Source organism: Brachionichthys hirsutus, chromosome 8 (genome assembly GCF_040956055.1).
Source record: "Brachionichthys hirsutus isolate HB-005 chromosome 8, CSIRO-AGI_Bhir_v1, whole genome shotgun sequence".
NCBI classification, from domain to species: Eukaryota; Metazoa; Chordata; class Actinopteri; order Lophiiformes; family Brachionichthyidae; genus Brachionichthys; species Brachionichthys hirsutus.
In genome coordinates this window covers 9,525,015-9,535,794 of record NC_090904.1, presented here as the reverse complement: position 1 = coordinate 9,535,794, position 10,780 = coordinate 9,525,015, and the positions used below count along the sequence as shown (strand labels likewise).

The 10,780-nt window shown below is 48.5% G+C and overlaps 1 protein-coding gene across 1 annotated transcript; it reads right to left on the bottom strand.

Annotated features, from left to right (window-relative positions):
- Nucleotides 1-1,309: 1,309 nt before the first annotated feature.
- cntn2 (contactin 2) lies at nucleotides 1,310-10,510 on the bottom strand. Its single transcript, XM_068742215.1, has 22 exons — nucleotides 10,453-10,510; nucleotides 10,044-10,185; nucleotides 9,741-9,916; nucleotides 9,514-9,609; nucleotides 9,104-9,316; nucleotides 8,560-8,662; nucleotides 8,277-8,458; nucleotides 7,593-7,729; nucleotides 7,354-7,483; nucleotides 6,964-7,114; nucleotides 6,716-6,843; nucleotides 6,445-6,620; nucleotides 6,157-6,277; nucleotides 5,858-6,016; nucleotides 5,625-5,774; nucleotides 5,410-5,480; nucleotides 4,723-4,957; nucleotides 4,534-4,649; nucleotides 4,262-4,448; nucleotides 2,918-3,030; nucleotides 1,734-1,902; nucleotides 1,310-1,407 (listed from the first exon to the last, which is right to left on the bottom strand). The coding sequence occupies exons 1-22, from the start codon at nucleotides 10,508-10,510 to the stop codon at nucleotides 1,310-1,312; spliced, it is 3,111 nt and encodes a 1,036-aa protein (XP_068598316.1).
- Between the last annotated feature and the right edge of the window lie 270 nt (nucleotides 10,511-10,780).

Genomic DNA, 10,780 nt, shown 5'->3' with positions numbered 1-10,780 from the left:
CGTATTCTGTGTTCACACTGAGAGCAGCCGGAGCAGCTCAGGAGGCTAACTGCTCGAAACGTTGGAAGCAAGGAGCTGGAATCATGGCAGTAATAATTTGATTCCTCTTCCGATCCATGGAAAATATCTCAGCGATAAAACTGCATTGCATGACTTCGAAGTGAAACCTAGAGAAAGTGTAGTAAGTTAGCATTAGCATTAGTATTAGCATTAGTGATTTGGATTTCTGTTAACTCTTTATCGGGCATGTAGAAAAAACAGAAATAAAGATTTTCTGCCCTCCAATCAAGCAGTAAGGTTTAATTTTTTTTTATTTAAAAGTATTTTAATGAGTTCCCTATTAAAGGTTAAGGTGAGGGTCGGCGGACTGCTTGACAGGGAAGTTGGCCACGGAAGAACCATTCCGTACAAATCCAAGAATGTATTTTTCCAATTTTATGACAAATGCTGGTTGGGGCTTTTAAAAAGAATTTACACATGATGGAGTTTCCTGAAACGGGATATGTTAGGCGTGTGCAAATGAGGAAAGCATTGGGTTCTTGCTTAGATGCAGAAACAGCTGTGGCTCATGATCCTTTTGGACTTTGTTTCAAAGTACTGATCAGAACAAAGGGACTTGTTTGAGGCATGTGCCCTTGTAGTGGCTCTTTTCTTATGGATCCGTGTGAAAGTCAGGTTTATTTCAGAGGATCCTGCGCAAAGCTTTGAGTCTTACATGCATAAAGAAATTTTAAAACTTTTTGTGAATGTGGAAAACTTGACTGTACAAAATAGATACACCAGGAAATATCCGGCGGTGGAAAATGCAAGGAACTGTTGTTAATACTTTAGATGCAGATCTTTACGGTTCCTACAACGGTCAGAGTACAGAGACTTATCAGTCCAGTTGCTCTCAGTGTGGACACCCATTACATGTAATACTGTCCGGTAAGTACACAAGGTAGACACAATCAATTCTATGAATAATTTACATCTGAAGTCTGTCTTCCCAGCTATACAGTCTGAAGAGACGCATGTGATGGTCCCCATAAGGCATGGCTTTTACTGAAACTGGGACATAAATGCACAACCAGACCGGGCTGCCCCCCTCTCACCGGCTCCTGCCAACCCATCCAGCCAAAAAAAACCCCCAAAAAACAAAGAGATCCTCCTTCGTTTTATTTATCTAAAAAAAAGAAATATGAAACCCTGCTTCCACCACCATCCCTCCCATCCCTGCAGTGGTGCGACCGCTCCGGACTGCTGGAACCCTCCCCAAAAGACACAGGAGAGATTTGGTTTCAGTGAAACGTCCACAGATCGGCTGAGATCACAGGCCTGGAAACGACACCAGAGCGAGGAGAAGCATGACGGCGAGGAGGTGGCGAGGGTGACTGGAGGAGCCGTTCTGCACCATCATCCCAGTTCCTGTGGGAGAGTGAGAGAGACTGGGTGAGGGCCACGGCTGAGCAAGGCAGTCTCGCAAGAGCCATATCTCCATACCTCTATGGATCACTTTTGCAATTGAAATTCATCTGTATCCGGTGATTTCAGACTGCACGAGCACGTTGATATGTTTTGGACTTAAATCACGGTGTTCAAACTAAACCGAATATTTTCTTCCACGTGGTTTTGGTGCATGAGTTATGACTGACAGCCATGGTGGCGGCGGCGGCCTGCTGCGTGTCGTGTTCGTATGATTCTAAGTTTAGCTGCAATTTACTGGAAACATTCTCCTCCCATCGATGACTCACCCGTGTCCCGGGACACAATGATCTCGTGAGCTGGGCCGTCCCCGCCCTCTCCCCAGGACCGAATCTCCAGCAGGACGTAACCGTCATCTTTTGGCAGCGGCAGCTTCATGGACGTCTTTGTCTTGTCCACCACCTTTAAGGCTGTTTGACCCTCGTGTTTGTACAGAACCTGAAACAGCACAAAGCATCCTCTCAACGTTTGATGATGACACGCGTGTTTTTACGGCCAGCAGACGCATTGCGGCTCGCCGTTTGATAGCGCTGTTGCAGTCGGTATCTTTTTACGATCGTGTTTGCTTCATCCGTGATCTGATACGAGTCGCATAAACATTTCATTTTGATATACTGCCTCTTTATCGCATCACTTATCGCACTGGCCTCCGGGCGGAGGTTTTTAATGCCAAGGTGCCAAACTCAGAGGTACAAAATTAGCTTTGTCCCGACTGCTGTGAGCCGGGACATTAGTCTGCATTAGTCTGCGGTTCCTTATGTATGTATTTCATTAATTCATATTTTTATCGGGTTTAATCTTAATCATAATGTTAATCTTTTTATGGTATCCTGATTACTGGGGCATGATGAAATGTTCTTTCAGCACTTTTACCTGTACCTGCATATTAGCTTTATGTTCATGTTTGGTGGTTTGAATGGAAATAGGATGTTTTATCTGATCAAATCAAGTCTACCTACGGGTACAAATAAAGTAACCTTGAACCTTGTTTATGTCCAGAACTGCATTAATCAGTATTTCTATAAATGTTAATATTTTTCATGGTTATTTGTGAAGATATTAAACATTTATGTTCCTGTTTTACTGGACAGGTAGCATTTGCAAAGCATTCTGGGATGTCTTTTTTTGTTTTGTTTTACCACATTTCGAGTCTGCATCTAAAAACACTACGGAGTGCCATTTATCGACGTGGAGATTTTTAAGGCGTCTACGGTGGAAGAATCCTAACCCCTAACCACTGACAGATCTATTCTTGAATTCAGTAATATTCTAGGGGCCGGACAGAAAGCTCTGGGGGGCCGGATTTGGCCCACGGGCCACATGTTGCCATTCTTATTATTCACATTTAAGAAATAGGACACTACCCTACAGGGTGGAACAGTAAAGGGAGGGGGAAGGCTGAGCAGGGCATTTGGGATTGGGACTAACTACCTCTGGGGCAGCCCATACTCACCTTGTAGCCCAGCACGGCAGACTCGTTATACAGGGCCTTCACCTGGTCCCACATCACCGTCACCCAGGAGCCATCTGTCTTCCATGATACATTCCCTGGATGACGATTAGGAGCTGTAATAAAAACACACTTTTAAAAGCACAATAAAAGTAAAGGCAGAAGTAAAAGAAAAGGCGATGTGTATCCGTTAGTGAATAGAATGTGAATAGAATTTAAGGAGCCTGCCTTGCTTTTCACTTCCGTACCTTTTAAAATGTTTCGGCTTGTTTTTGGTTTCTGGTCTGTATAAATGCTGTTCTCATTTTGTTTTAATGTTATTTTTTGGCACCATGTGCATTTTATTTCTTTGATTAAAGCCCTTTGAGCTACATTTATCTCATGAAATACAGTTTATTATTTGAATTCGATAAGAACAGACGATTGGCGTGGTAAAGTTCATGGTTATAAACATTCTAGCCAAACAGCCCAGATTACTGTTGGGCTGGCAAGCCTTGTCTTTGGTGCTCATTTTACTGTTTGTGTGTTTACTTCGGTGATTTTGGTTTGATATTTGTGATTTTGAATCTTGGTTTGGCCCTATTTTAAAAAAAAATTAAATCCACCCTGAAGCCAAGAGTAAAAAAAGGAATAATTCACTATTTAATGTTATCAATAATCTAATACTAGGCTCAAGTTTCTGAATTTAATGACATCTAATCTAGTCTAATATGATGTGATGTGATCTAATATAATGTAATCTACTCTAGTCTAATCTAATTTGATATAATCTAGTATAGTCTAATATATATAATCTAATCCCTAACCATTACTTTTGATATGTGAAGGTCTGTGCTCCTCCACTATTTTAAAAACTTTCATTTTGTTTTTTTAATCCTTCACTCAATTACTGTATTTATCTGCATTTGTTTTTTTATCCTATCATTTTCCCATCCACTCTTTTCATCCTGTTTATTTTCATTTGCAGATGTTTTCATTATTAGAACGTATATAGGATGTATTTATTATTGCTTGTATGAAAGGAGCTAAACAAATAAGGTTTATTATAATTTCCACATTCTCAGCTTGACCTCAGCTTGATCTTTGGATATTTGGGGTTGTTTGGTGGAAAGGTAGAGGTGGGTGTCGTCTGCATAAATGTCAGAGCTGGGATGAAGGGCACTGAAGTCGTTGGGAACTGAACCCGGTTTCTTGTTGCAGATGAAAAGACAGAACAGAACCAGAAGTAAATGAGAATAAAGTATTAGATCCTCTCCAAAACCAACGGCGAGCTCTAGCTGCTCGGTATGTTGCAGGCGACTTAGCTCTTTGTCCACAGAAATCCTTTGCCCCCACCCCCAAACATACGTGGTTTCCTGGTGGTGACGGTGGTGCGCGGCGAGGTCGGCCCGGTGCCGGCGCTGTTGTACGCCAGAACAGCGACCTGGTACCGAGTGCTCGGTCGAAGTCCGGAAACTTTGGCCGTCGTTTCCAGTCCTGCCGTTCGTACCCGGTCTGCTGCTGCTTCCCGGTCGTGCTGCCGCCAGTACCGGATCTGACGACAGGAGTCGTGTTAGATTCTGTGTGGCTGACCGTGTTCGTGTCTTGGTTTAATCACGTGATGTTTTTGTTGGATGAACCTCGTATCCTCTGAGGATGCCGTTGGTGTTGAGCTGCTGAACCGGCTCCCATGAAACCTGGATGTCGAAGGCGGTCAGCGCCGTGGCGTTGAGGCTGAGTGGACCCACTGTGGGCTCTGTGGGGAGCAGGTGTGAGGTGTGCGTCATGATGCTCTGCTGATGTGCCTATGGCAGCTGTGTTAGTCTCACCTTCCTCTGCAGAGTGGACCACAGCGATCTGGCTGAAAGGACCTTCTCCTCTGCGGTTATAGGCTTTGATCTTCACCTCGAAGGGACTGTACGGGGTCAGGCTGTCGTTGTAGTAAACGTACCGGGACGACTCCACGTGAGGGACACGCAACGTTGTCCACGACGATGCGTCTTTCTTTCTGAATGACAGGACGTAGCCAAAGCCGTCACCATTCTGGTATTCTCTGGCCATGGGCTAGAAGGTACGGCAGAAAAATTACATCTGAGCCTTGACACAGTGAAACGGGTCAAACCCGATGTCTCAACAGGTATCTGACATAAAGGCCCGCCCCCAACAGCTGTCAACAGATGAATAAAGTCGACCAGTTATACCCTTCAGATTTAGAGTGGAATCATTGTTTGCCTTTCAACGCATGACGTTATGCTTTATAGTGCAAAATAACAACTTGACTCAAACTTTATTTATAAAGCAGTAGCTGATTGGCTGAACTTGCTCGCACAGGTAAATGGATATGAAGCAGTTCTGTTAGGCATTGAGGCATGTAGAGATTTAAATACCAAAAGTAACATCTTAAAATCGATTCTAAATGACAGGACAGAGCCCAGAAGGAAAGTCAGCAGAGTGTCCATCCCAAGCAAAATGAGACGGAACCACAGCAAAACAAAGACAGCGATTACTGGACTCACCGTCCAGGTAACGATGAGTTCATTACGGTCTCCTCCTCCTCCTCCGAGTCCACTGGGGCCCACTGTGGGAGCTGAGGGCCGACATAAACACAAAGATAAAGCGCACACAAGGAGGACCCACACTGAAGGGGTACAGATGGAAGCATCCGTGTTCGGAACATCACATCATGCTAGCACGTAGCTGTGGCGTGTGGGTGTGGCCTGTCACGCCTCACCTGCTTGCAGCGTGCGGATGGTGTGCGAAGGCATGCTGGGCTCGCCGCTGCCCAGGATGTTGCTGGCGATAACCTGGAAGTGATAATCCATCCAGGGCATCAAACCCATCACCTGGGCCGATTCTGCGTTCCCCTCGATGTTAGCTGGGTCTGGGTTAAAAAATAGGATGCATGTTTTCTTTTAGAAGAAGAAGATGCCGTTTCAGTCACGAGACTTTAAGTCGCTCACACACCTGTCCTCATCTTCTTCCACTCCGATGAGAGCGCCGAGCGGCCCATGATGACGTATTTGCCTATTGGGCTGTGGTTATCGTAGCCGCGACTCCACCTGAGCTCCACAGACGTCTCAGCGACGTTCCTCACCAGTAAACCTCCAGGTGGTCCCGGGGGGCCTGGATATAAGTCAGAAACCACTTTAAAAAGCTCAGATTGCTCAGAAGAGGACAACCAGACTCCGTCGCTCTTTCATGAGGAGCATCTTAAGTGTGTGGAGGCGACTTCCTTTGTGTTTGCGTTTCATCTCCCTTCTTACCTCGAACAACCAGTTTCGCCGAAGCCGACGCGCCGTCCACCACGGTCTGAGCCGTACACAAGTACAGTCCGGCTTGACTCAGCTGAGCGCTCACGATCAACAGGTCGCCGATGTTTTCCTTCTGAAATGGTGGGACGAGAGGAAACGAAGAGGCCGAGCCGAACCGTGTGTCAGTCAGACGGAGAACAGACTGCAGGGCCGAGGCGTGCTGCAGCAGAACATTACGGTCCAGAGCGCACTTTTAGCTCGCCTCATTAACCTCTCTGCAGCATGCATGGCAGGACTCACCCCCTCCACCCGGTGGTACGGCCCAGCAGAGCCCTCCAGGTCCAGCAGGACTCCGTTGAGGGCCCAGGTGAAGGTCAGGTCCATGGTGGGGTCGTGGGAGGCGTGGCACTGCAGCGTCACGTTCTCCGCCTGGTTGATGTCGGCGTTGGAGGGAGCCAGCGTGATCTTAGTGGCGTCTGCACAGGTTGGACCCGAAAGAAAGGGGCCTGTTTATTCATGGGTAGGTGAGGCGTGGTCATTTTGACCATTTGAACCAGGTGTGTTCGCGTACCTCTGACGGACAGGTGTCCGGTGCTGTTGGCTTTGCCCAGGTAGTTTTCAGCGAAGCAGGTGTATTTCCCTTCATCCGCCCTGCTGATGTTGTAGATCCACAAGACTCCATCTGGAGTCACGGTCACCCTGGGAAGACGGGGATGCTGGTCATTCAGGCTCGGCCCGTCAGAGACTCCAGTCTTCAGTAACAGTGGTGATGACAAACGGCGCAGCAAATAACGTGGCCCTTTAAAACACGAGCGCTACCTGCTGCTGTTGGTGAGCAGCTCCGTCCCACGGCTCCAGAACAGGCTGGGCTTCGGGGCGGCTCGAGGGCGGCACGCGATCATGACCCGCCCCCCTCTGGCTGCGGGAATCAGCCTCCTCACTGGATTCAGCCGGAAGTCCGGGGCCTGAACTGGAAGGAGAGGAGGGCGGAGTCAGGATGGGGGCACAGAGCAGGTGTGAGGACGGGGGGAGAGGGTGGAGAAAGTGGGACTATGAGTGACGGAGGAAATGATGTCAGAATGATGTTAGCTCCAGGAACTGTACTAAAAATGAACCAGAATGGATTGGAGATGATAAAGTAAAGTAGAAATGGCAACTTTTAAAAGTCAAACACTTTTAAAGAGCAAAAATCTAAAGAAAAATAAAGACCTTGGACTCTGAGCTCAGCTGCAGAGTAGATGGTGCCGTGTTTGTTCTCAGCCACGCACTGGTACATCCCAGAATCCTCCAGGGCCAGGCTACTGATCTTCAGACGGGCTCCGTTCACCTCTACCCGGTTCTGGGGGGGGGGAAACAGACAGAAAGAGAAGGAGCAGCATAAGTCGTGACCTTTCATAACCCTGTTCCCTACATAGGACGCTGTCACGTCACCGAATGGACGATCTCACCTTTGTGCTGAGTGGCTGCCCGTTGCGTAGCCAGCGTACGGAGGGCCGGGGTTTGCCGGCGGCGACGCAACTCCAGTGTAAGTCGGAGCTGATCTCCACCTCCGAGTCGCTCATCACCTGCAGCCACTCCGGCTGAGCTGCAGCAGAAAATGGATTATTAGCAAATATAAAGCATTTAATGAGGACAGGACAGACACTGGAAGAGCAGCCTCTCACTTCACAGCAGCTAAATAAAGGCCGACACCCCCGTGAACACTCAGCAATAACAGCAACGTAACGTGTGCGAGTGTTTTTCCGTTTTGGCGGCGGTCTGGATCGTTACAGCCACAAAGTCGGTATCGTCACGATTCATTGGGTGTTCAAGGTCTTTGTCAGGGAAATGAGAGAAGAACAGGTCTTCAGCCAATCAGAGAAGGCACCAGCCTCCCGTGAAGGTGAGCTCCATTACAGATTTATGTAGAAAAGGAAGGTGTTCCACAGGGAGAGTTAGATGTTGGCTCACTCCTCTGTTCACCACTGAGAATTTGAATTGCTTGGCGTCACTATTGGTAATAGCTGGAAAAAAAAATATTCTGTTGCTATGCAACATAAATATCAGCATTCCTAGGCTGAGCTGTAAAAGGACATTGCATATAAAGCATCTCTCATGCTCAGGATTCGTTTTTGTGCGACAGAAACAGCCACCTTGCACATTGATGCGGCCCTGATACGTGTCGCTTCCCTCCGAGTTGTAGGCCTCACACTCGTAAAGGCCCTCGTCGTCGAAGGACAGCTGTGGCAGGACGAGGGTGGGACTCGCGACACTGGCGCCCGCCTTGGACGGCATCAAACCCTCCACCTTCCGCCATCGCAGTTGTGGGACGGGACTACAAAACAAATCATAGAAGAGTTGGATGTACTTTCAATTAAAGGACGTATTCAGACGCAATTAAAGGTAAAATGCTTTGAAGCTACTCTGGAAGCTTACTTTCCGTACGCGAAGCATTCTAGCGGAGCGGTGTGTCCGGCGAGGGCGTATGTCTCCGCCGGGAAGCGAACTTTGATGCTCGGCGCCGACTTCCTGGGACTGGCTGGAAAAAAAAAAACGTTCAGTTCCTTTATGGGATTGTCCAAACCGTTTGACACACATACCCGCGACCCGTCAGTGTGGTCGGACTCGGAAGCCATGCTGAGAGGACAAGCCGTGAAATCTGCTGGGTGTTCATGGTCCCCAGAGGGACGCCGATGCTAATTTATGTTGGACTATATTCTGAGTTCTGCCGATGTCTCGGGCGACGACAGCGATGCGGTCCGGCTTTGCTAAATTGAGACGGCAAATCGAAATCAGGTCACTCCTGTCCTTTTAGCGCAGTCCATCCATCCGTCGTTTCTTCCAACACGTTAGCGCCGCAAAGAAACGCTCGGCCTGAGGTTTAATGCCCAATACGGCACCAGGAAGGGATTAGAACCAACTACTTTACTCAGTTACTAACATAACTTATATCTAATGGGGGTAACAAATCACACCCTACCATCAGGCAGCACCGTGAGCTGATTGGCCATGCCAAAGGTGCTCTTGGTGCTGACGTCCACGTTGATGGTGGTGAAGCAGAAGTAGTTCCCGCCGTCGCCGGGCTCGGCCTTGGCGAAGTACAAGTTCCCATTGACCTGCGACACAAACGAGCGCCCGTCATCCCTCTTGATAAAGCTGGGAAATTCGTTGAAAAACCAGTGGTAGGAGAGAGCTGCAGAGAGAAAGAACAGCGTCATTCAGTCGGCATGGAAACCGTGAGTCAGCCTAATAATCCAGGGTGATAATCCCGTTCACATAAAGCCTTCACTCCTTTATCAGTTTTCAGTTTTCAGTTTGTTCCCTAAAGACAGCTGGTATAAAACATTCCACCTCCGGGGAGGTGTAGCAGCAATGGATGGGGATGGGTACCTGGGTAATGTGGAGGCGGCTGACAGGCCAGGAATGTTCCTGAGCCTTCATACGCCATCTGAGGACTCCTTTTCTCCGAAGGGAAGTCATCAAGGTCTGGAGGAGCGTACGATTTAAAAAGAGACAGAAATGGAAAGATTACGTGAAGCCGCTTGAAGCTTTACCCTTCTCTGCAGCAGTTTGCCCTTTAAACCGGTTTAAAGTTTGAAATCCGTTTTCTCACTCACAGCCAAATTTGAGGATGGCTGCTCGGCTGATGATGGTGCCGCAGCGGTTCATGGCCAGACACTGATAAGAGCCGGTGTCCCGAACAGACTCCGGGCTGTCAATGACCAGGCTTCCAGCCACCAGGGAGTAGCGCAGGTCCAAACCCAAGGGCACATCCGTGCCATTCACGAGCCACCTGCAAGACGAGGAGCAGGGCACAAAGGTGAGGTGACAACCAAACAACACGCCTGAGGGCCCAACAGAGAGGAGATCCAGACGTGTGTGTGTGTGTGTGTGTGTGTGTGTGTGTGTGTGTGTCTCACCTGTAGGAGGCAGCTGGACTGGCTCTGGCCTGACAGCTGAGTGTCACCTTTCCTTCAATCAGGCCTTCCGGATAAATGAAACTGTTTGGTTGTTCTTCAAACACCGGCCCGCTGTCGTGACCCGACACACACACGTCTCCGGCTGCAAACACGTTGTCGACACTTTAATCACACACGAGCCTCAGAAAGCTGCGAAGAACTTCAGATAGTTCAGAGAAGCTATTCTCTGCGCCGCTTGAAGACATGTCAGGACTATTAGTGTGTTTGTTCCACTCCTTTGTGCCTCCCAGCAGTGATTAGCTTGTCCCCGGCTGGGTGGAGACAGAGACTGCCTCATCGTCTCTGCGTGTAGTTCCTGTTCTTCGAGGCGGCTTCGAACCCAACGCGGCGACCGCGTCGCTTGACTTACCGACGGCCTCCTTCAGCCTCACCAAGGCGAGGAGCAGCAGACACAGCAAGCGCTCCATCATCTGGATCAAACGGGGGGGTCGGGAGTCGCACCTGTCAGGGAAAGAAGAAGGTCACGTGTGAGAATAACACACTGCTGTGGAGACGTGAGGGCCGGAAAGGATGAGGTAAATTAGATTCAAGATCAATTTGAAACAGGAATGCCGTTTCCATTTTATCCAAACAGACAGACAGAGGCTGATCTGCTGCCCTGGTGCCCACCTGTCCATTACCTCTGTGGCTAAAAGGAGGCGGATTCTCCTCCTGGGATGACGGCAAGAGAACGAGCA

Coding starts and splice junctions, on each gene's coding strand:
- cntn2 (XM_068742215.1), bottom strand. CDS start 10,510: ATGGAGCGCTTGCTGTGTCTGCTGCTCCTCGCCTTGGTGAGGCTGAAG. Junction 8,663..9,103: donor GCTCACGGTGCTGCCTGATG/GTAGGGTGTGAT, acceptor TTTTTTTTCCAG/CCAGTCCCAGGAAGTCGGCG. Junction 1,408..1,733: donor CATTGTGTCCCGGGACACGG/GTGAGTCATCGA, acceptor ACTCTCCCACAG/GAACTGGGATGATGGTGCAG.